This window comes from Pseudorca crassidens, chromosome 2 (genome assembly GCF_039906515.1).
Source record: "Pseudorca crassidens isolate mPseCra1 chromosome 2, mPseCra1.hap1, whole genome shotgun sequence".
Taxonomy (NCBI): domain Eukaryota; kingdom Metazoa; phylum Chordata; class Mammalia; order Artiodactyla; family Delphinidae; genus Pseudorca; species Pseudorca crassidens.
In genome coordinates this window covers 39,730,728-39,757,068 of record NC_090297.1, presented here as the reverse complement: position 1 = coordinate 39,757,068, position 26,341 = coordinate 39,730,728, and the positions used below count along the sequence as shown (strand labels likewise).

The window sequence follows — 26,341 nt, the reverse complement described above, 5'->3', positions numbered from 1 at the left end:
CGAGCTGTGTTCTCTCCTGCACAGCTTTGACAAAATGATTAGGAAATCAAAAGCATCTAGAGAGACTTAGAGGAAATACGATGTCGTGAGCACTGAGGAAAGTGGCCCAAGCACAGTGCTGGGCTGGGTCCCTTCGGTGCAGAACGACAAGTGACGAGCAGGGCCGTCCCTATCCAGACTGGGAGCTCTGTAAGGACAAAGGCTTTGTCTTGTTTTCCTCTGTATCCGTAATTCTGGGGGGCAGGGATTCAATAAATATTTGATGAAGGGAGAAGAGAGAGACTGAGGGACATATTGGCACTGAGATTCTTTGTCTTATAAAAGTAATCCTTGGGTTTCCCTGGTGGCGCAGTGGTTGAGAGTCCGCCTACCGATGCAGGGGACGCAGGTTCGTGCCCCGGTCCGGGAGGATCCCGCACACCGTGGAGCAGCTGGACCCGTGAGCCATGGCCGCTGGGCCTGCGCGTCCGGAGCCTGTGCTCCGCAGTGGGAGAGGCCAACGGCAGTGAGAGGCCCACGTACCGCAAAAAAAAAAAAAAGTAATCCTTTCTGTGTCTTCATTTCAAAGAAGTCTTCCCCTTTTCTATGTACACATTATTTCTCCTTCCCTCAGGCTTTAAGGAACATGTGTTAGTCCACCTGTTCAGGGCCAGTCCCTCCACCTATGCCCTTGACCTCAGACTCTCCTGAGTCCTCCAGGCAGAGCTCCAATAATCATCTTCCTGCTCTCAGTTTCAGCCTCTCTCCAACTCTCCGCTGCCTCTCTTTGCTCATCCTATAACCACACTCAAACCTCACCCATCCTTAAGCATATACACACACCCGCTGCCCTCCACCTTCTGGACTGTATCCCCCCTGTAACTGGCATCTACAAGCTCTCCGTTCTGCTGCACGAGCTGTCTCTACTGCCTTATTTGGCATTTATCCATTAACTGAAACTTATCTAATGAAGGTCACTGATGACCAACTTCCACATCCATGAAGAAGCCCTTTCTTTACTCACTTTACCAAACTCCTAACAGCTCGGGCACTGACGGTCCTCACCCCATCCCCGAAACCCTTTCCTCAATTGGCTTCCACTAAAACTGCTGCTTGTTCTTGTGCCTCCCAGCTCTACCTCCTTCACGGCTGGCAGCAAGGTGATCTCTGTGAATGAGGCTCTGATTTTCCACCTGCACTTTCTCCCCTTCAAGAGCGATGAAGTCACCCCATCTGTGGGCAGACTCTCCCTCTTACAATGGTCAGGCCAGGGTGCTGCTGCTTAGAGGGCCACTAACCACTCAACAGTGTATCCAAAGAAGAGCGAGGGGAGATGATGGGCGGGAAATCTGAGCCACGTTAAAGCAGGAGGAGGAACAGGGGCTGAGAAACCTGGAGAAGAAAAGATGTCATGGAGACTGGAGAGGAAGAAGCAAATGTGTTCCAAGCAGCTCCAAGCTATCAAATGGATTATTGAGTAGACTAGCTGAGGAGGGAGGTTTTGCCTCATTGTAAGAGAACTTCATAAAGGTCACAGCCATATAGCAGTGGAAAGGGTAGCCTCATCACACCAGGGCCTCTGCTAACCTCTGTGGCATCTTCATGTGAATTAGAGAAAGGTGCTTCTTTCTGTAGCAGGTTGAATCCTGACACAATGGTACTCAGCGCCCACTCACTACTTTGGGCAGGTGCCCTCGTGCAGAGCATAACTCATACTGTCTTATATCCTAACTCCATGGAAGCAGGGAGCTTTCTGTCACTGGGAGCATTCAGCCAATGACTGGATGATCTGTTTTAGTTCTTTAGGGAATATGTTTTTAAAATCCTGCTTACAATGATCTAACCTGGCTATGAAGATGTACTAGAGATAGAGGGAGAGGGAGATGAAGGGAAGAAACAATGGAGTGGGAGGGGGAGAGATGGAGAGAGAGGAAGATGGAAGGGAAGAGAGATGAAAAGGAAGGGAGATGAAAGAGGAAGAGAGAGAGCAGAGAAAGAGATTGATTGATCATTTTAGTCTTATAGCACCTAAATATGCCCAAATCCAGGTGCATCTTCCCTGTTTTATGAGCAAATAATTTCTAGTTGGGTCTGCCACAGATGTTAATTCCTATCCAGTTATTTTCCTGTCTTGCCTGCTTGCTATTTGAGTCCCAATTTTATTCCAGGTGGTATCATGGGATGAACAATAATTGGTCTATGCCAGTGGTTCTTAACCTGGCTACACAGTAGAATCAGCTGTAGAGTTAAAAATTATATATATTTATATAAATTTATATGAAAGTGTATATATATTTATATAAATTTATATCAAATTGTATATATATATTTATATTTCATATTTATATAAATGTTATAAATATAACCTTATATTTATACATATATTAATATTATACTTTTATATTAATATTTATATAAAATTCTGTTTGTATATTTATACTAAATTTATGAGTATTATATTTGTATATTTGTTAATATTATATTTTATATATTTACATTACATGTTTATATCAATATTTATGCAAATTTTAAATAGAATTATATATATTTGTAATATTTATATTATGTATAACTTAATTTACTTATATATATATGTATTAGTATATATAATCAGAACCTTTGAGACTGAAGCCCAGGCATCTATAGTTTAAATATTCCCCCATGTGATTCCAGTCAGGATTGCGACGCACTGGTCCTCTGACAGTAACATTCTTTTCCCATTTGTGAGCTATTCCGCTCTAGCCTCCTGTACAGCTTGAGGAAGCCATGTGACCTAGCAAACGAAGGTCTGTTGGGATCCTTCTGGAAAAGCTTTTATTTTCCTATAAAAAGGGACAGGCATGACATTCTGGTTTATGGGCTCTGCCCTTTCTCCTTTTTCCTGGTGTGACTATGTACAACCAGCCTGAAGACAGCCAGCATGAAGACAAAGAACAATTCAAACAGCAACAACGATATCAACAAAAATGTGCTAAAGACAGTGAAAGGGAAAGATAGGCCTGAGTCTTCAAACCAGGTAAGTATCTGCAACATCCCTCTCCTGACCACCTTGAGACGTTTTGTTATTTGAAATTCTTAAATATCTTTATTCTGTAAGCCAATGATAATTGAGTTTTCTGTTATTTGCAAGTAAAAGCAATTTACCTGAGTATTTGGTATTTTCTTAGGACGAAGGCTATTATGATTGAAAAAAAGAGAAGTATAGCCCATGCTAACGTTCAGAGTTCAGAAAATGAGTGTTCCTAGAATGACAATGTACAATGGATTTGAGATCCATTTTTTTACCGATTGCAGCTTGCTAGGGCTGTCATAACAAAGTACCACAGACTGAGAGGCTTAGACAACAGAAATTTATTTTCTCATAGTTCTGGAGGCTAGAAGTCCAGGATCAAGGTGTCAGCAGGATTGGTTTCTCCTGAGACTTTCTCTTTGGCTTGTAGATGACCATCTTTTCTCTGTGTCTTCACATGGTCTTTCCTCTGTGTGTATCTGTGTCCTAAAATCCTCTTCTTAGAAGGATACCATTGGATTAGGGCTCGTCCCAACAACCTCATTTAACCTTAATTACCTCTTTAAAGACCCTCTCTCCAAATACAGTCACATTTTGAGGTACTGGGGGGTAATACTTCAACCTATGAATCTTAGGAAACACAATTCAGCCCATAATACTGGTGACTACGATTTGGCCAGGAATAGGGTGTTCATGATTGGCTTAGATCAGTGGTTCTCAATTCTGACTATAATCACCTGGAGAAATTTTTAAAATATAGATGCCTGGGCTTCCCCGGTGGCGCAGTGGTTGAGAGTCCGCCTGCCGATGCAGGGGACACGGGTTCATGCCCCAAACCGGGAAGATCCCACATGCCGCGGAGCAGCTGGGCCCGTGAGCCATGGCCACTGACCCTGCGCGTCCGAAGCCTGTGCTCAGCAACGGGAGAGGCCACAACAGTGAGAGGCCCACGTATCACAAAAAAAAAACAATTAAAAAAAAATATATATAGATGCCTAAACTTTGCTCCCAAGCATGCTGATTTAATTAATCAGGGTGGGACCAATATATATTTTTACACATTGTCAACCATTATTTCTCTAAGTGGGAGGTGGTTAAACCAACTTTATTTATTTTAAAAAATTCCCAGAACTTTTAGGAAGAGGTGAGAAGTCAGGCTTGTTCTGATGGGTAGACACTGAGGGAGGAGCAGTATAAAAAGGGGTCTTCAGTGTAGGGGTCAGGCTGCATATCTTGTTCAGGAAATGCGGAGAGACCCAACTCATCTCCACTCTTCTTTCTTACAAGAACAAGGGGAAATGAAGATGCCCAGAGGCCTTGGCAGCCACATCCGCTTGAGAAAGAATATCCAAACTGGAATTCCCAGGGGTGCACAGGGTGGGAGGGCAGTCATTTGGTGCCAATATGGCCTTATGTTTTTTGTCTACACTCTTAATTAATAGGCCTGATTTATTTTCTGGGACTGGTATTAGACTTACATTTTGTTGAAACTTGCAGGTGCCTAGGAAGGACTGGAAGGGGCTGCTTATCACCTAGTGTGCTAGGAAACCACCTCCAACAGACACTGCCCAGGCATTATTTGTTTCCTGAGAGCAGGACTTGAAAAGTCCCCTGAGGTCACTATTTGTGTCATGATTTTTAAATTTGTAATTCCTGTTGCAAAATTAATTCTGGATTCGTTTAAGAAATTCACAGTCAGCCTTTTTAACTTTTAGTCCACCTGCAATTTTTTTCCCTGAACCCAGGGCCCCAGCAGTGAAAATGGCCAGTCCTAACCACTGGACTGCCAGGGAATTCCCTATCCACCTGCAATGTGACCAAATCAAGTACTGTATTAGTTTCCCACTGCTGCTGTAACAAACTACCACAAATTTAGTGGCTTAAAACAACACAAATTTATTATCTTACAGTTCTGGAGGTCATAAGTCTGAAATGAGTCTGGTAAAATCAAGGTGTTGACAGATCTGCTGCCTCTGGTTCCAGTTCCTAAAGGCTGTCCTCATTTCTTAGCTCATGGTCCTGTATCACCTTTTCCCCCTCTGCTTCCATTATCACGTTGCCCTCTTTCTGACTCTGACTCTTCCTGGTTCCCTTGTGATTACATAAGGCCCACCGGGATAATGCAGCATAATCTCCCCATCTCAATGTCATTAACTTGATCACATCTACAAAGTCCTTTGCCATAGGAAGCAACATTCATAGGTTCTAGGGATTCGTACGTAGATGTCTTTGGGAGGCCATTATTCAGTTTACCTCCAGGACTCAGTGCTCCAGAAGGTTAAAGCTTGGTAGCTGTGGACAAAACCAAATGATATCTACATCAGCATCTCCTCCTTCCCCCAGCAGCTACCTAGCTCCAACGTCACAAGAGGACCCTTCCTTGTTCAGAAAGTCTTCTCTAAGATGGATGTGGCTTACCATCGATGCAGTGCTCCTAGCTATTTGGGGACCCTCATACGGGTACCCAGGCCCTTATCTTTCCTGCAATGGAGCCAGTACAGTTGAGTCTCAGGAGGCTGCCCCCCAGGTTGGAAGTAATCCCAATTCCAGCAGACTCAGTTTGTAACTAGGGCTCAGAACTTTTACCGTGTCTCCTTCCACACCCACTTCTTGCTTTCCTAAAGTAAGCTGGCCTGTTACGCGGCCATTTTCTCTAAGGCTGTTATAGGAGAAATGGGAAGTGATTCCTCATTGGCTTATTACTTTCTAAAACTCAGTCAGAGGAATGGCAATCTAATTATTATTGGCTGAACTGGCATATCTTACATAGGGACACAAGCTTAATAAAACAAAGTATTCTTTAGGGTATGTATTACTATAGCTGCCTAATACATATCAAGACAAAACACATTTTTCCAAGGGGTACAATTCATACTGTTCTATATAAGAAAATTCTTACCACAGAGTGATTCCTGCTTTATCTTTTCATTTCAAACTCCATCAGAAATTTTAAAAGTCTTGTTTCTTGTAAACCTTCCATACCAAGCTCAGTGATAAATAAGCCGGCAGTCCAGCATTAGAGGTTTAGAAATAGTTCTACTTTAAAATACACAGAACCATTTTGAGAATCAGCTTAAGTGATAGAAATGTACTATCAGAAACACAAATTTATATTCAGACACAAGATCATAATAACATATATAACATATTCTATTAATATGAGTTACTGTTGTCATCATGATTACCTGGTTGTATTGTATCTTAAACTAAGTGGCATGTTTGCTATTGATAATATTAAACTAATAAATAATGAGAGCCAGCATTTTATAGCAGAAAGAAGGCTACCTTTGGAACAGGGCAGACTAAAGTTTACATTCTTGCTGGGTCAGGTACTATCTGTGTGAGTGTGGGCAAGGATTTACTCTGATTTTGCTTCCTCGTTTTTTAAATGAGGATTCAAATACCTCGTACAGATGTGTGGGATATATAATTAAGGATATAAAGTACCTTGTACAATGCCTGTATATAATGAACCATCACTGAATGGTTACTATGGCTATTCTTATTGTTATTAGGCTTATAACTAATGAAGACACTGACTTTGGTGCCACTACGTCAATTCCTTTACAGAGACTGAACATGAATGAAAGATAACAGAGGTCTTTAAGAATGTCTCTGACCTTCTGACCATTTAGCCAGGGAGTCTAAGTTACCATTCTCCCTTCATAAATGCAAAGTTGACTATATAAAAGGAAAAAAAAATGTTCTAACCTATTCCCACCAAGTATTCATCAAATGAGGTAGGATCTCTGGGAAAGATTAAGAGCTTACATTTTTTATTGGACTTACTTCCCATAAAATTTCATAGAGGATAAAAGGAGAGGAAGTGTAGAAGTGGTACTATTTCTGTTTTATCTGCTACCTGCAGTTATACATCTTCCTGAGATATCGTTAATTATAGTGGTGCCACTCACAATGCTGCTATTCAGACCTGCTAGAATTTTCACCAAAAACTCTACACCTGGGGCTTGGAAATTGGCAGCTGAATTTTTGTATGAGGCTGAAACTTGAAGGCTGTGACAGAGGCAACACCTTCAAACTAGTCACTATAGACTGAATATTTGTGTCCTCTCCCCAATACACATGTTGAAATCCTAATCCCCGGTGCGATGGTATTTGTGGTTGGGGCCTCTGAGAGAGAGGTAACTAGGTCATGAGAATGGAGCCCTCATTAATGTGATTAGTGTTCTTATAAGAGACCCCAGAGAGCTCTCTCACCCTCTTTGCCATGTGAGGATACAACGAGAAAATGGCTATCTGAAGCCCATTAAAGGGCTTTCACCAGAACCCAACTGTGCTGGTACACTGATCTTGACTTCTGACCGGACTTCTGGCCTCGAGAACCATAAGAAATAAATTTCTGTGGTTTATAAGCAATCTGATCTATGATGTTCTGTTCTAGCAGCCTGAACTAAGACAGGAGCTGTGCAGAGAGAGCACAGAAACTGATGAGGGGTTTCCCCAAAACTTCAAGGCTGAGGGATGAGCTTTACATGCACAGGTGAGACCACCTGAGGCTTGCCACTTAGCAGCTGCTACAGGGTTGGGAGCAGAACAGAGATACTTGAGATCAAGCAGTGCTAGGGGACACTGGATTTCTGAACCTTCCATTGTGGACAGATCTTTTTTTAACACTTTGTTAATACTTCTGGAATCCAGCTGATACACCAGAAAGGCTGCACTTTAGAAGAAAGGCCCACACTAGACCTGCCTTAACAAAGTCTATAACCAAGCCTGGCAAAACCCATAGGAGAGACAGAGTTTGGAAAGTTGGGTCTTACCAAGTTAGAGGGGCTATAGAAACATCTTGGGCTTTCCACATACCTGTAGTAACAACTTATCGCTAAGTCTCCACCAGTTTAAGGCAATCAGCCGGTAATTAAACTGCCTGCTAAAACAAGAGTCAACACTCTTCAGAGAAAAGATAATAGATAACCCAGAATCCAGGGTCTTACAATGTGTTATTCAAAATATCCAGTATTCAATTAAAAAAATCATTAGACACACAAAGAAACAAGAAAATGTGATTCATAGTCTTGAAAACGTGCAGCTAATAGAAACAGAACTCGACCTGGTATAGATGTCAGATGTCAGATATAGCATACTACAACTTTAAAGCAGTTATTGTAAATATGTTCAAAGAATTAAAGGAAAATATGTTCAGGGAGTAAAGGAAAATATGGTCCTAATGAGTGAGCATGAAATCTCAGCAGACATGTGGAAAGTAAAAAAAAAAAAAAAAAAAGACTAAATGGAAATTTTAGAACTGAATAACACATGAACTGAAATGAAAATTTTACTGAATGGGCTTAACATCAGATTAGGGATGGCAGAAGAGTCAGTTACCTTGAAGACAGATAAACAGAAATTGTACAATCTAAAGGATCTGAAAAAAAAAGATTGAAGAAAAATGAAGAGAACATCAGAGATCTGTGGACAAGAGTATGCAGTCTAATATATGCTCTTATTTTAGAATCCAGATTCCCAAACCAGGACAAGACAACAAACAAAGGAAGGAAAATTATAGGTCCAAGTTTCTTATGAACATATATGCAAAAACCTAAAAGAAATACTAGCTAACGTAATACAAAAGCGTATTCACAAAACAACAAAGTGTAAGACAACAAGGAAGGTTCAATATCAGAAAACTATCAATGTAATTCATTTCACACATAGGCTAAAGTTGAAAGCCCATATGATTATCTCAATAATCAGTGTAGAAAAAGCATTTGACACTGTTCAACACCTACTTTCTTTTGTGTGAATTAATATAGAACTAAGAATATACAAAAAAAAAAGAAAGAAAAAAATAGTGTCATGAACTCCAACATACTTGCCATCAACAATTACATGGCTGATTTGTTTTATCCATACCCTCACCCACTGTCCGTCACTAACAACTCCCACCTCCACTGGAGGTTTTTAAAGCAAATCCCAGACATCATATTTCATCCATAAATACTTCAGTGTGTATGACTTTATAAAAGATAAGGGCTCCTTTTTTTTAAGAACCAGACCCTGGGCACTCTTATCATTCCCCCCAAAATTATCAAAAATTCTTCAAGATCTTCATATATCCAGTGAGCATTCAAATTTCCCCTCTTGCCTCATAAATACTTTATATTAGGTTATGTCTCTTTAGTCTCTTTTAATACACAGGGTCCACAGGGTCTCCCTTTTCGTTTTTATTTTTGTTTTTCCTTTGCAATTTGTTGAAGAAAAATCATATTGTCTTCATTTTGCTGCTTACATCCCTATTTTGTTTCACCAGTTAGTTACTTTAAATATTGTATTTCCTGTACATTGGTGACTTATTTGGATGCTTGGTCAGATTCAAGTTTGATTTTTTTGGCTCGAAAGGTGGTATTTTATTGCATTATCCCGGAAGGGGCATAACGTCTGATTATCTCTTTTTGTGATGTTAAGATTGGTCAGTGTGTTTAAGTGTTGTCGAACTGACCTATCTATGACAAAAATCCTCATCAGCTTTTCACTGATGGTTTTAATAGCCATGAATATTCTTATTCTTTATTCTTTCTGTTCCTTTATCTCTGGGAGTTTTCTATAAAGAAAACTCATCAACTCCTTGGTCACCCTGAGGTATAGTTCCAACGAGAAATTCAGTATGAATGCTTGATTCTTTCTTTTTATTTACCAGATTTCAGAATTAGTTGGTTCTTAAATCACCCAAAGCTGACTCATGCTTTTTTGCCCCTTTGAGTAACTTTACCACCTCATGGATTTTTAACACATCTGATGTGTTTTGATGCAATACAATTATCATTCCTTTTGGTGCTTGTGGTAGGCAGAATAATAATCCCCCAAAGATGCCTCCATCCTAATCCCTGGATCTGTGAATGTATTATCTAAAATGGCAAAGGGAGAGTTAAGGTTATGGAATTAGAATTGTTAATCACATGAGCTTGAGAAAAGGCAATTATCTGGGTGGGCTCAGTGTAATCACAAGAGTCCTTAAAAGTGGAAGGAGAGAGGTAGAAGAGTAGGTCAGAGTGATGCACTGTGAGAAGAACTTGACTCTTCTTTGTTGGCTTTGAAGATGGAGGAAGGAGATTATGAGCCCAGGGATGTTGGTGGCATCTGGAAGCTGAAAAGGAAACAGATTCTCCCCTACAGCCTCCGGAAAGGAACCCAGCTGGTCCTTTGATTTTAGCCCAGCGAGACCTGTGTCAGACTTCTGACCTACAGAACAGTAAGATAATAAATTTGGGTTGTTTCCAGCCTCCAAGTTTGTAGTAATTTCTTATGGCAGGAATAGAAACCCAATACAGTGCATATCATCTCTGTAAGAAAAAAATCAATAGTAATAATGAAACAAACAGAGAAAATATTCCAAACAGTAAGAGTTTAATAGGTTTGACAGATAAATTATAAAAATAAAATTTTCTCTACAGTTGCAATAACTAGCAAATATAATGAAAAATAAGAAACTGTTCTCAATAGTAGAAAGAAAAAAACTATAATTAAACACCTAGGAATTAAGTAGGACATTTATGCAGAAAACTTGAAAACTCTAGTAAAGAACATAGAAGACAAAGTGATAGAGAAACATTTTATGTTCTTGGATGGGATGATGCAATATTACAAAGATGTCAATTCCCTGAATTATTCTATAAATTTAATGTATAACGATAAAAATTCCAGTTGGGCTGCTTGAGAAACTTAATAAACTTACTCTAAAATAAAAAGAAGCAATAAAGGATCACAAATAACTAAACAATCGAGAGAGAAAAAGCGAGAGAGAGAGAGAGAGAGAGAGAGAGAGAAACTTGCCGAATGGATATTAAGTCCAGTAATAAAGCAGTGTGATATTGTTACAAGAAAGACAAATAGAACACAGGGACAGAATAGGAAGCTTTAAGACAGAATTTTACGTAGTTAATATATGATACAGGTGCTGCCACAAATAAATGAGAGGAAGTATAGAATGTTTTGTTGGTATTGTTGAGAAATCTAGCTTACTCTCTAGCAGAAAAAACAAAACAAAATAAAACCTGGATCCTGGATTCCTAACACCATGTACAAGAATTGAGGCCTGATGGATTAAACATCAAAATGTGAAAAGTAAAACTATGAAGTTGATAGAAGAAGATATAGGACATATTTCTGTCACCTAGGAATAAGGAAGACTTCTTAAAATGTCAGAAACAAACACAAAATGTAAGGCAAAAATGATTGATTGATTTAGGTATTTCTATTAACTGAAGTATACCCTGGAAAAAGTTTATGAACAGATGAAAAAGGGAGAAGATATTTGCATGTCTGAAACTGACAAGGTATACATAACTAGAGTACAGAAAAGTTCTTGTAAGAAAGACAAGAACTCCAGCAGAAAAATGGGCAAAGAATCTGAGCAGACGATTGATCGTAAAGAAAGCAAAAATCTTATAAACATGTAAAGATATGCTCAGATGCATCAGTAATCTGAGAAATTCAACAATGAGATGGTACTTTACATCTGTTACACTAGGGGAAACAAGAAAGCTTGATAATGCCAAGGTTGGGAAGAATGTGAGGGCATAGTTACACTCAGGCATTGGTTGTAGATGTGTAGACTGGTGTGGCATTGAGGACAGCAACTTAGAATTATTTGGTCAAACTAAGAATACTCATAACCCGTGACTTAATTTATGTTCTGTTTGTGACACATTATATGGAAAATTAAAAGACCAAGCACAAACTAGGAAGCTATATGCAACATATAATAGACAAAGAATTAGTATCTAGAATATATGAAGAACTAATGTATATCAGGAGAGAGGGAGAGGGATGGAGAGAATCCAGTAGAAAAATGGGTAAGAGAACTACTAAGCAGTCCACAAAGAGAAATTTGAAAGACTCATAAAACCATGAAAAGGTGCTCAACCTCAAAAGTAATGAGATGCAAAATAAAACCACAATGAGATACCTAGACTACACAAGTCCAAATACACAAAAATTCAACATTCAATACCAATGCCAAATGTTGGTGAGGATGTGGAAAAATAAGAACTCTTACACACTCCCCGCAGGAACATTACTTGGTAGAACTACTTTGGAAAATGGTGTGGCATTACCTATTAAAGTCCCACATGTGCAAAACTTAACACCCAGTCAATCACTCCTACTCTAGCATACATGCACTAGTGGACATGTACATGTCCATAACAACATTGTTGACAATAGCTAAAAATGGAAAGAATACAAGTAACCATCAATAGTAAAAAGCATAAATAAATCAATGTATATTCATATGTTATGTTGGACATATTCCACTGTCTAACAATGGAAAAAACTTCCTGTTACACAACATCAAAGTTGGGAGAATCCTACAGCAGAAGAGTGAGAGAAGCAAGTCACAGAAGAATACATATAGTATTAATTATGTTTATATAACATCAATAACAGGAAAAAGTTAAACAATACCTTGTTTAGAGATGCAATCATGAATCGCAAAAGTATGTAGAAAAGCAAGGGAATTACTGTAACAAAAGTCAGGGTCGTGGTTATTTCCCGGGCGAGGAAGGCAATGCAATGGTTGCGACATATCTCTGGTGCTCGTAACGTTCTATTTCTTAAGCTGGGTGTTAGTTGCACAGGTATTTGCTTTATTGTTATTATTGTTTAAGATGAAATTGTTTTTTATACTTCTGTATGTGTAATGTATTTCGCACTAAAAATGATTTTTAAAACGATTGGCTTGGGCAATCTCTTAGATTTCCTTAATCATCGATGGTCTGTGGCCCAGCCACTTTGCAACTGGACCTATTTTTGGCCCCTCATTGACAGTTCAACTTAAAACAATATACACTGAGATGCATACACAGGTGATTAGACGGGAAACCTTGAAGGGAGGGGGGCGACGCACTAACGAAGAATCGCAGAATAGGAGACTCGGAAGAGGAAGGTGATTTGATTGAGGCCCCTCTTCTCAGGGAGGCAACCTTTTACTTGAGAGCTCCTGAGGTCCAGTCCTGGTTCTGCCTTTGAATTGAGCACGTCTCTTCTCCAATCCTGTTTTCTCATGATGGCTTTGAACACCGTAAGGAAATTCAAATAAGAGAACGAATAATCGTTATTCTTCTTTACAGTTTAGGAATTGAGGCCGCGGGGGGACGCCACTAGCTCAAGTTGCCACTGCCACGTTGGAACTCAGTGCTCCTGAGTCCAGCACCCGGACCTGCGCACTGTCCTATTATACAGCTATTCTCTTCTTCTGGCTTTGGGCCCATAGCTTGACGTCACAGACGAACTGCCCCGCCCCACCCCGCCTCGCCCCGCCCCGCCCCTTCGGAAGCCCCGCCTCCTCGACCGACCCCCGCCCCTCCCGTCGTTCTCTGAGTCCCGCCCCCAGCTGCTCGCCCTCGAGCCGCGGCTCCGGCGCGTCCCCGCTATCGTCTCTTCCGGCCCCGCCCCTCCCGGCTGCCATGACAACGAGTCCGCGCCCCGCGCAAGGCTGCCGCTCGGGCGGGACCCTGGCTGGACCGCGGGCCCCGGCCTGGGGGCACAGCTGCTACCGCCGCCGCCACCTCGTCTTCTCCCCGTCCCCGCCCCGCGTCTCCTCACCTCCCTCGGGTCCGCGGCCGGGGTCCCTCCCCGCCGCCCCAACCCTGCGCGGATGCCGAAGGTGAAGGCGCTGCAGTGCGCCCTGGCGCTGGAGATCCGCTGTGTGAGTACAGGTCGCGCCCCCATCGCCGCCGCCTGGGTGTCGTCAGCCCCCGGAATTTACTAGGGTCGCCGCCTTCGTTCCCTTCCGAGAACCCCGGGTCACCGCGAAACCTCCTCCACCCTCCGAATCATCCCTATGGAGCTTTGATCCCGTGTCATTTGGCTCTTCCCCAACCTCAAAATCACGAACGCCCTCCCACTCCAGCCACACAGAGGCCTGACGCCCCCCACCGAACCCCTCCACCTCAGCTCCCCTAGCTTCCTCCCAACTTCCAGTTTGGGTTCCTTCAAATCCTTTCCAAACCACTTTAGAAAGTCCTCCTCTCTCCTCTCAACTTTCCAGTGAATTGGGTGGGGGAAGAGTCTTCTTTTAAAATTCCTCTTCTTTGCTCCAGTTCTTTTAGTGAGAGTATTACTGGCTCGACTTCTCCCCAGCCTTCGGGGGGTGGGGAGGGGTGCTTTTCCTCTTTCAGACAGATTAACAAGCTTCTGATTAGTGAAGGGGCCTTTCCTCTCAAAGTAGAGTCCCCACACCCCGCAACCGAAATATGTCAGCATTGCACACAGCACCTTGCCATCTACCCCAGGGCCAATACCTCGGAAACCATTTCAGGCCCCTCCAGCCCCCAAACTCTCCCGATGTTGAGAAGGAACCCCTATCCTTCCCTTCACTCCAAGAAAGGCACCAGCTTTTAGAGGGACACTACTAATTCTCTAAACTTGCTCCAGAGGACCTTCAGCCCCACCCAGTCACTCTCCAGACATGCTGAAGAGGATAGTGTCCCCCCAGCTTGCTGTGGAAATCCAGCTGAGGCAGAGAACCCCCTGCCCTTCCTCAAGTGAAGGGCCTTGGACCTCTCCATGCCATGAACAAACGCCATCCCTCTGAATAATCTTACAAGACCCTTCCAAGGGGTTTTGATCTCCTTCCCCCTCATCCTTTACAGGACCCTCTCATTCTCCTCTTCAGATGAAATCTCCAGCCTCTCTCTTCTAGAGGAAATCCCCCCAAAAGTCTTTCCATACCTCCATTTTAGACCTGCAGGCAGTTTGGAAACAAAATTCCTCCTTCAGTCCTTTTTTTCTTTTTCCACTTCTCTAAGTCCTTTTATTTCTCATCTCTTTCATCTCCCAGCAAAACTCTGTGTGTGTGTGTGTGTGTGTGTCCTCCCCACTTCCTTCCTGCACGCCCTGCGGTCAAGGCTCTCCATCCCCCCACCACAAAGCATCCTCTGCTTTCCTTGCTGTCTTTCCTCACATTACAATGAGGCCGCTGTAGCACAGTCCCTGAAACCTCCAGGGAAGTCACAGGACTGTTTGAGGTCTTTGGCTACGTCTTAAAGAAAGGAAGGCCGGGTAGGGCAGAGTGTGAGGCAGGCTTGGAGAAGAAAGTTTCTGGCACTGTCGCTTTATCTTTAAGGCTGCAGAGATTTTACTCACTGCAGTGTCAGAAACTCTATAGTTTTGGCTTCAGATGTTTTTTTCGTCCCACAGCTGCCAAAGCTTGGCAGCCTTTTTGTAAAGGAGGATTCATTTGGCAAAAGAATACATGAAGTTTCCTGAACCGCTGCGCCCAGGGCAGTTAGTAAAACTCCTGAGTTCAGCCTCTCTAGACTTTGTTACTGGCTGCTGCTTCCTCTTCTGCTAACCAATGCAGTTTAGCAGCCTGCGAGAGCAGCTGCCTGACCGGACCGGATGTTGCTTTCCTTCCTTGGTCAATCCAGACCTGCTCAGAGCAAGCACTTGGTGGTAACTGACTACTGCCTGAAGGGGTCAGAGAGAAAAGTTATCTCACTACCCTTTCCCCCCAGTATAAGTTGTCAGGCGGAAAGTGAACGGCTGTATAATGGAGCTTTGTTGTTCATCGTGGCTTAAGAAATTATGCAGGTGGAAACATTCCTGTTTCATTTGTTTCAACAGACATTTGAGTCACAGAATTTTACAGTTCTAAGAAATCTTAGCTTTCATTGGATTGAATTTCTTTTTATGGGTGAGAAAATTGAGGCTTAGCTTGACTAAATGTTTTTCTAGGTTTGCGCAACTATTTAGGGGGCAGATCTGCAGGAAGACGCTAAGTTTTCTGACCAGCAAAAACCCCATTAAATGACTCTGATGCTCAGAAGGAGCAAAAAAGACCGTTAATAACCTCACACATTAGACAAGCTTGATTGATTTGGCTTTGATTGAATGGAGGAATTCATGTGAGCATAGATATTTTTAACATCTTTTCAATTTCATTTTTTTCCATTTCATTTAATTCTTTACATTGATGGGGTATAAAAGTCAAAACTGTATAAAATGATACACTCTGAGAAGTCTTATTTCCAGCCCTTTTCAAACCTGTTTTCCATGTATTTTCATCTGCTGTAGGGAACCATTTTTATTGGTGTCTGATTTATTCTTCTAGTATTTCCCTTTGTAATATAATCAAATAGATACACACACACACACACACACACACACACACACTGTACAATCCCCCCTTCCCATATATATTTTTTTACTTTTCTTCACAATAGGAAGCATATTATATAAGCTAGTCTGCACTTTGCTTGTTTTCTTTCCTTAATGTATCCTGAAGATCACTCTAGGTAAGTGGGCATCTTCTTTAACCGCAACTCCTTATTGACATTTTTCAAACATACAGAGTAGTTGGGAGAATAGTACAATGAATATATTCCATGACCTATGTACGTTAATTTGATATATCTTTATATTTGTATATGTATAAAAATAAATATTTTTTACCAAAAATATGAAAGTAAATTGTTGCCTAAATACTTCAGCATATATCTTCTAAAAATAAGGACATTGTTCTAAATAACCACAATACTATTATCACACCTAAGATAATTATCCATAATTTCTTAGTATCTAGTCCATTTCCAAGTTTTCCTAGTTGTCAACAAAAATGGCGTGTATAGTTAACTTTTTCAAACCAGGATCCATTCAAAGTTTACATGTTGCATTTGGTCGTTAAGTTGTTTTAGTCCATTTTAACATAGAGCAGTTCTACTGTTTCTTTCCCACAATGTTTTCCCCCCTCCGTGGATTTAGACAAATTCGTACACTCATACAACCAGTATTTGGATCAAGATTTAGAACACTTCCATCGCCACAGTAAATTCCCTTGTTCCCCCTTTTAAGCCCCACGCAGAGGGAACTCCTCTTCTGATTTCTATCAGGGAAGATTAGTTTGCCAGTACTTGAACATCATATTAAATGAGCTATATAGTGTGTAATATTTTCTGTGGGCTTCTTCTGTTCATCGTATTTTTGAGACTCATTCATGTGCTGTGCCTATTGGTAGTTCCTTTATATTGTGGGGTAGCATTCTATCATGTGATTTGTATCATGTCCTATCATACACCACAACATGTTTACCCATTCTCTTTATTGTTGATTATTTGGGTTGTTACCAAGTTGTGGTTGTCATGGATAAAACTACTATGAACATTCATTCCTATAAAAGTTTTTTTATGCACGCTACCTTTTGGAGACCAGGCTCGGATACAGAATATCCCATGTTGTGTTATTGTCTGAATTTTTCCTCGTCACGGTGATACTTAATTTGTTCTTCTAAACTGGAAATTAGGTGTTTTATTTCTACCTGCCTGTTTGAAGTGGGGCACTTCATTCCATTCTCCCCTTTCCATGTTTATTTTTTTGCTGTAGTCTTGTATTTGTGGTATCTCATGTTTAATACTGTGGTAATATGAGAGCAAAAACATAGTAAACATGAAAGGTTTTGGTGTATAACGCAATATTTTGTGTTGCTCAACAGAGCCGTGACTTGAGAGAAAATATGTTGCTGGGAAGAAAGTGTGACTTTTCTCAAGGAATCTTGGGAAAATGATGTAATATGCCAAAGTAACTTGTTTATAAAGAGCAGCCAAAAATTATATTTCCCATCACTTACACTTTTAATATTTGAAACATCATATCTTTGATATGAAAAACTATATTTGCTGCTTCTTCACTCTACCTTCTTCTTCTTATTCAGTAGTGACGTTTTCATGAGATGTTTGTAGGTATATAGAAGGAAGAAATTGGAGGTACAAGAGTAAAGCCCAATGCCTGGGCAGTAAAATCAGCCAATTTGCTTTACCTGAATTGTGTCAGTTTGGGGTTAGTCTGTATTGTATAATTCCCATTTTTCTTCTCTATACTCACCTCACCTCACTACCTCACTCAAATTATTGATAGCATTGGGGCAAAGAGATCTGGGTACTTTTCAATCACAGTTCATCTGAACATTCATGATCGTGTTCTGGTTTCCTTACTCAGTTATGCTGCAGCTGGTGGTAAATTTCCCTGGAATACAGACTTTTTAAAACTTTAACTCTAAAGTACATCAAACTTACAGAAAAAGAAAACCTAAATACTGTGATCTCCCCCCACCCTGATTTAATAAATCCTCATTTTACATGTTTCCTGCAAATTTTTGTTTTTAAGAAATAAAATGTTACAGATGTAGTTAAGGCCCCTTTGCACCTCTTGCTGAAGCCAATTTTCCTCCGTCCCTTCCTAGAGGTAACATAATCAATATCCTGAAGTTGGAGTGTATTCTTTTCATTCAGGTTTTTGTAAGCTTACTCCATATTTGTGTACGCCTACGTACTACGTGTACTATTGTTCTATTTTAAAACTTTACACAAATGGTATCATACTGTAGGTATCCTTCTGCAGATCTGTTTTTTCCACTTCACTGTTTCTGAAATTTGTCAGTGTTGATTCTTACAGATCTAGTTAATTTCCTTAATTGTTATGTAATGCTGTATATTTATATGACAGTGATTTAATTCTTATTCCCCTATTGATGGACTTTTAAATACCAGTTTTCCTCTTTTTTAATATTACAAACAATGTTGCAATGAGAATATTTGAACATACCTTCTGGTGTCCATGAGTCAGTTGTTCTCAAGGGCAGATATTGTGCCCTAGGGAGCATGCTAGAAATCTGTGGGCTACCTTGTTTGCCATAGTGGTTGGGGGAGATCCTACTGGTGTTGATTATCTGGTATTCTGCATGACTTGACTGTCCCATTGAATATGTATATGAAAACCTGTTTATAATTATTAGAGATTAAGAACCTAACTCTGTTTTATGTTTAAACACAAAGTCTGTTTTTTCTTTTTTTTTTTTTTGGAAAAAAATATTTTTAAATACAGTGAATTTTCCACTAATGCAATTACCATGTAAATTGAGGAAAGAGTGTACTTTGTTTTGTTCGGAACTCTGGTAAGAGTTTACTCTTTCAGAAAATCATGGCATCAGTGGCAACTCTGCTTGTGTTTGAGCTGCAAATACCTATCATTCAGCTTTTGAAACAGACCAGTTCATGTTGATTCTGTGAATAGGTGCAAATATTGTATCTTCTAGCTTAGTTCTGCCTGAGCGTTTACACATAGAAATATATAATTTATTTTATTCCTGTATTTTTTCCGTTATGGCATTGGTTTATTTTTTAGTTATGTGTATGGGTAAATTGCAAAATATTCGTTGTAAAAGGAGGGTGTTGGATCTTGTAAGAGACCCAGTGCTCTAGGGAATAGGTTTAGAAATGGAACTACCAAGTCTTAGGGAATTGGTTTAATTTCCTAGGGCTTCCATAACAAATTTCCTCAATTTGTTGTCCTTGGAGTCTTAAAGGACAGAAATTTATTCTCTCACATTTACTGGAGGCCAGAAGTTAAAACAAAGGTATTGGCAGGGCAGCGCTCCCTTAGAAGGCTCTTGGGGAAGACCCTTCCTTGTTCTTCTAGCTTTCAGTGTCTCCAGGCATTTCCAGAATGTGGCTGCGTAACTCCAATCTCCAATCCTAGAGGTTTCCTTTTCTGTGAATAGCCAGTTCATATCCTTTGCCCTTTAGGAACATAAGAGTTTTTTTTTCTTGTTAAATATATTTTGAACACCACCAGCCTTTGTTGGTTATATGTAATGTAAATGTCAAAGATCTTCTAGTTGAAGCTTATTTTTTCACTTTGTTTTTGCTCTTTTTAGTAATGCCTTTTGTTTATTTTCTATTTTTTGTCGTTATTGTTGCTGGTAAACAAAGAATGCTGAGTCTTTAAGTTAACTTTTTACAGAACTATAGCATATATTCAGAAAGTGCACAAATCCAAAGTGTGTAATCAACACCCAAATGGATGTTGGGTGGCAGCCACTCCACCTGCCCCCCCTTCCCCTCCCAGAGGTAACCACTATCTTGACTTCTATCACAACAAATTTTGAACTTTTGAAGTCAGCCTCTTTCTTTCTCCCTCCCTTCTTCCCTCCCCTCCCTCCCTCCTTCGACGTTTACGTATAACTTCTTTGTGAGAATTCATCCATGCTGTTATGTGAAGCAGTAATTCTTTATCCTTTCTATTGTTCCCCCCCCCAGCTTTACTGATATATAATTGACAGATAGCATTGTATAAGTTTAAAGTGTACAGTATGTTGATTTGACTTGTTTATAAATCGCAAAATGATTACTACCATAGTATTAGCTACCATCTCCATCCTGTCACATAGTTGCCATTTCTTTTTTGTGGTGAAAACAATTACGATCTACTCTCTTAGCGACATTCAAGTATATAACACAGTGTTATTAGTTATCATCACCATGCTGTACATTTGGTACCCAAACTTGTTAATCTTATAACTGGAAGTTTATACCCTTTCATCAGTATCTCCCCATTTCCCCCACCTCCTGAATCCTTGGTAAACACCATTCTACTCTCTGTTTCTCTGAGTTTATCTTTTGTAGATTCCACATATAAGTGATATCTTACAGTTATTTGTTTTTCTCTGACTTGTTTCACTTAACGTAATGCCCTCAGGGTCCATCCAAGTTGTCACTAATGGCAGGATTTCCTTTTTCCTGATGGCTGAATAATATTGGTACATATATATCACATGCTCTTTATCCATTCATCCATTATTCATTGACAGACACTTAGGTTGTATTCATATCTTGGCTGTTGTGAGTAATGCCATTGTGAACATGGGAGTGCAGATATGAGATCCTGATTTCAATTCCTTTGGATGTGTATCCAGAAGTGGGATTGCTGGAGCATATGGTCATTCAATTTCAAATTTTTCGAGGAACCTCTGTACTGTTTTCCATAGTGGCTATGCTCAATTTACATTCCCACCAGAAATGTCTTAGGGTTCCCTTTTCTTCAGATCCTCACCAACACTTGTTATCTCTTGTCTTTTTCATGAGAGTTAACTCTGACTTGTGTGAGGTGATATCTAATTGTGGTTTTGATTTGCATTTCCCTGATGATTAGCGATGTTGAGCATCTTTTCATCTGCCTGTTGGTCATTTGTATGTCTTCGTTGGAAAACTATTCTGTTCCTCTGTATCCATTTCTATTGTTGATGACATTTTCATTTTTTTCCAGTATTGGGATATTACAAATCGTGCTCCTGTGAACATTTTTGTACATGTCTTTGTTGCATATTTTGTATTCAGCAACTTGCTGAAATCTCATATAAGGTATTTGGATTTTCTATGTGGGAAATCATGTTTGTAAATAAAGTCAGTTTTGACTTCTCTTGTACAATGTTTTTTCTTTTCTTTCCCTTTTTATTATTTATGTCCTTGATTAAAATCCCCAGTATAATGTTAAATAGTGCGAATAATAGTACATATACTTGTCATTTTATTTTAAGTTATCCCGCTGAAGTTTCACCAGTATTAGATTGAATCTTATGAAATTGCTGACAGTGGGCCATTTTTTGACTAAAAAAAAATGACAATTTCATATATTTCAACCTAATATAATATTGGCTGTAGGATTTTCATTTATTGAGTTAAGAAAGCTCCCTTCTATTCCTTTTTATTTATTTTTTTGGCTGCATCTGTGGCTTGTGGGATATGGGATCTTAGTTCCTGCCCAGGGATTCAACCTGGGCCCTCGGCAGTGAGAGTGCGGACTCTTAACCACTGGACCACCAGGGAATTCCCCCTAATTTTTAAAGTATTCTGAGTTTTGAATTATATTGAATGCTTTTCCCTCAGTCTAATGAGATTATTATATAACATTGCTCCCATGTTCTATAAAGAGACACATTTTGTGATGTTGCACCTTCTCCATTCCTATGATAGATTCTTTTTAGTCAGGATGTATTATTTTTACTATATTTTGTTGGATTTGATTCATAATTTTATATTTAGCATCTTTCATTTGTGTTCATAGATGAGATATTAGCTCTATAAGTCAAATATTTATTTAGCTTTTGTTTTTTATTATTAAAACATTTATTTTGAAATATTTCAGACATACAAAAAGTTATAAAGAGTAACATAATGAACACCCATATTCCTCCCCATCAGCTTAAGATGTAAAACATTACAGATAAGGTGAAGTCTCCTGTGTCTCTCTCTCTAATAGAATCCCCCCTCCCTTCTTCCTTTGGCTAGTCACTACTCTGAATTTTGTGTTATTCTCCTTATTTTTCATTGCTTTTCTCATTTTAATATCTGTCTTTAAGGCATTGGATTTACATGCAAGTGCTGCTTAACTGGCATCCTAAGGGGATTGATGAAACTGTTTTAAAATTATTTGGTTCTAGATATTTTATAATTTTTATAAAATTTATTTTATGCTTTTTACTTTACCTTATGAGCTATTTAGGAGTTTGTTTTAATTTCAAGATGTATAGGATTTATATGTGTGTATATACTCTTTTTCCCCCTCGCCTTCCCGCCATACATACATACACACACATATATACATTCTTATATTGTAGTATTTTAATTCAATTGCATTGGGGGTATTGAATGAAGTCTGTGTGATATTGGTTATTTTTGTTGGCAATTTCCTATGTGTTATTATCCAATTATTATATATAGAATATATTTATGAATAATCCAATTATTGTGAATGTTCTCTATTTACTTGAAAATAATATATAAATTTGTTTGATATAGGGCTCTATCAGCCATTATCAGATCAAATTTATTTTCTCTGAAATATCTTCAGTTCCATATTAAATTTTTTGTCTGCATGCAATCTCTACCAGATTGTAATGGAGATATTAAAATCTTTACTATCATAATGTATTTTCATTTTATCCTTGTTGTATTCTAGTACACTATGATTATAGAACTATAGATTCATTTCTGTTTATTGTTTTCCACTAAGTTTGTACTTTCCATCTGAGAATTTATGGAATTCTGCAGTTTGGGGAAATTCTTAGCTTTTATATCTTTGAATATTGTTTTTCTGCTGTTCTCTCTTTTCTTCTGACAGTGCTATTAGACATATATTGGAACTTTTATCTATTCTGCTTTCTTAAGTGCTTTTCTTGTGTGTAATATTTTTATATCCTCCTGTTCTGGGAGAATTCTTCAGTATTATATTCTTATTTACTTATTAAATTAAATTTTTAAATCTTCTCTATTGAGATTTTTAACTTCATTGACTACATATTCCAAGATTTCTCATTTAGTGTCTCTTTTTAAACATATGCCGAATATTTATTTTTACCTGTTTTAATTTCATAAATTTTGTTTTTTATGGAGTTTTCTCCCCTTATTAGATGAAAGATTCTAAATACTTATTTTAAAATTATTTTCAGATTGTGTAAATTAATTTTCATGTAAGATGGATTTATCTCCTGATTGTCAATTTTGTTGTTTTTCTTAGTGCTTGGGATTTCACTGAGATTATGGACCACTTTTGGGAGAATTAACAATGAACCTTTCAATCCATTAACTGGTATATTTTTCCATCTATTTAGGTTTTCAGGTTCTTTCAATGATGTTTGTAGTTTTCAGAATACATGTCTTACACATATTTTGTTAAATTTATACCTAGGTAGTACATGTCTAAGATTTTAATGATATTATAAATGGTATTAATTTTTTTGATGTGCTAATATATAGAAATAAAGTTGATTTTTTTGCCTATTGACCCCATATCCTTTTGTTTATTGAGACTTGTTTTACGGTTCATGATATCATCTGTCTTGAAGAATGTTTTCATGTGCACTTGGAAAAAAAGGTGTATCCTTCTGTTGTTGGATGGAGTATTATGTAAATGTCAGGTCAAATTACTTGAACGCTGTTGTCCACATCTTCTATACCCTTTATGATTTTTGACTGCTTATTTTATCAGTTATTGACAGGGAAGTGTCGAAATTCAGTTATATATTTTTTTGCTTCATTACTTTGACATTGTATTATTAGGTGCATACAATTTAATTTTGTATATCTTTTAATAAATCAGATTTTTAATCGATATGAAATGTTCCACATTAACGTTGGTAACCTTTCTTTTTCTGAAGTCTACTTTATATCAAGTTAGCCACCCCAGCTTTCTTATGATTAGTGAATGCATGGTGCATCTTTTTCTATAATTTTACTTTAGTCCTGAATTTTTAAGTTTTAAAAACATTGAAATATAATTCACATATCATAAAATCCACTCTTTTAAAGTGTACAGTTCAATGAATTTTTATATATTCACAAAGTTGTGCAACAGTCACCACTAATTTTGGAACATTTTCATCACCCCATGAAGAAATCCCATACCTAGTACTGTCATCTCCCTCTCCCCCCAGCCCCTGGCTACCACTAATATAATTTCTAGGTCTATGGACTTGCCTACTCTGGACATTTCTATAAGTGGAATTATGCAATATGTGGCTTTCTGTGTCTGGCTTCTTTTACTTAGCATAATGTTTTTAAAATTCATCCATGTTATAGTATATATCAGTACTTTATTTCTTTTTATGGCCAAGTAATATTCCATTGTATGGATATACCACATCTTGCTTATTCATCAGTTGATGGACATTTGGATTGTATCCACTTTTTGGTTGTTATGAATAACACTGTTATACTCTTGTACCTATTCTTTTGTGAACGTATGTTTTCAGTGCTCTTGGATATATACCTAGCAAGTTGCTGGTTCTTGTGGTAACTGTTTACTTCTCTTGAGGAACTACCAAACTTTTTACCACAGTGACTACACCATTTTACATTTCCACCAGCACAGTAGGAGGGTTCCAATTTTTTGGCATCCTCCCCAACACTTGTTTTGTCCATCTTTTGATTTATAAGCCATCCTAGTGAGTATGAAGAGCTATCTCATTGTGATTTTGATTTATATTTCCCTAATGACCAATGATGTTGAACATATTTTCATGTGCTTTTGGGCCATTTGTGAATCTTCTTTAGAGAGATGCCTGTTTGTTTTTGCATCATGTATTTTGGGGCTCATCTAAGTACATGTATCGTTATATTGTTGTGTCTTCTTGGAATATATTTACCTGTTTTTAATTGTCACATCATTATAAAATGTCCTTCTTTGCTTCTAGTATCAATTTTTGTTTTAATGTCTAGTTTGATGTTAGGATAACCACTGCAACTCTCCTTTGGTTACTTCTTGGATAGATTATTTTTTTCCCATTTGTGTCTTTGAATATAAAGTGTGTCTCTTGTAGACAACATGTAGTTGGATTATAGTTTGTAATCAATTCTGCTAAACTCTACCTTTTGATTGGAATGTTTAGTCAATTGACATTTAATGTAAGATAAAGTAGGATTTACCTCTGTCATTTTTCTGTCTTTTCTGTCTTAATGTCTTTTTCGTTTCTGTTTCTGCATTAGTGACTTCTCTTGTGTTAACTATTATCAAGTGGACCATTTTAATTCCCTTGTTTCTATTACTGTATTTTTTGAGTTATTTTCTTAGTAATGGTTCTGGGGCTCACAATTAACATTTTAATTTTTAACAATATAGTATGGATTAATACCAATTTAATTTGAATAATACATAAAACCTTTGCTTTTATTTAGTTCTGTTCTCTCTCTTCTTTATAATTTTATTATCATACAGATGACATCTTTATACATATACACATTTCAACACAGTTTAATAATTGTTGCTTTATGTAATTTTATTTTAAATAAAAATGGTTAAATGAGAGAAAATACATTTATACTGTCTTAAATTTACCAATGTAGTTCCCTCATTGGTGTTCTTTATTCTTTCATGAGCATTTTAGCTACTGTCTAGTGTCCTTTCATTTTAATATGAAGAATGCTCTTTTTTGGTTTATTTTAACATCTTTATTGGAGTATAATTGCTTTACAATGTTGTGTTAGTTTCTGCTTTATAAAAAAGTGAATCAGCTATATATATATATATATCCCCATATCTCCTCCCTCTTGCGTCTCCCTCCCACCCTCCCTATCCCACCCCTCTAGGTGGTCACAAAGCACTGAGCTGATCCCCTGTGCTGTGTGGTTGATTCCCACTAGCGATCTATTTTACATTTCGTAGTGTATATATGTCCATGCCACTCTGTCACTTCATCCCAGCTTACCCTTCCCCCTCCCCGTGTCCTCAAGTCCATTCTCTATGTCTGTGTCTTTATTCCTTTCCTGCCCCTAGGTTCTTCAGAACAATTTTTTTTTTTTAGATTCCATATATATGTGTTAGCATATGGTATTTGTTTTTCTCTTTCTGACTTACTTCACTCTGTGTGAGAGACTCTAGGTCCATCCACCTCACTACAAATAACTCAATTTCGTTTCTTCTTATGGCTGAGTAATATTCCATTGTATATATATGCCATATCTTCTTTATCCATTCATCTGTCGATGGACACTTAGGTTGCTTCCATGTCCTGGCTATTGTAAATAGAGCTGCAGTGAACATTGTGGTACATGACCCTTTTGAATT

The 26,341-nt window shown here is 38.5% G+C and overlaps 1 protein-coding gene across 2 annotated transcripts in view; it reads left to right on the top strand.

Moving 5' to 3' along the window:
* The first annotated feature begins 13,403 nt into the window (after positions 1–13,403).
* SPATA6 (spermatogenesis associated 6) overlaps positions 13,404–26,341 on the top strand; it is a 157,810-nt gene continuing 144,872 nt past the window's right edge. For both annotated transcript variants that reach the window (XM_067726066.1, XM_067726065.1), the window contains exon 1: positions 13,404–13,655. In XM_067726066.1, the coding sequence (XP_067582167.1) occupies positions 13,605–13,655 (51 nt within the window). In that variant the 5' untranslated portion in view covers positions 13,404–13,604. The remainder of the gene's footprint in view (positions 13,656–26,341) is intronic.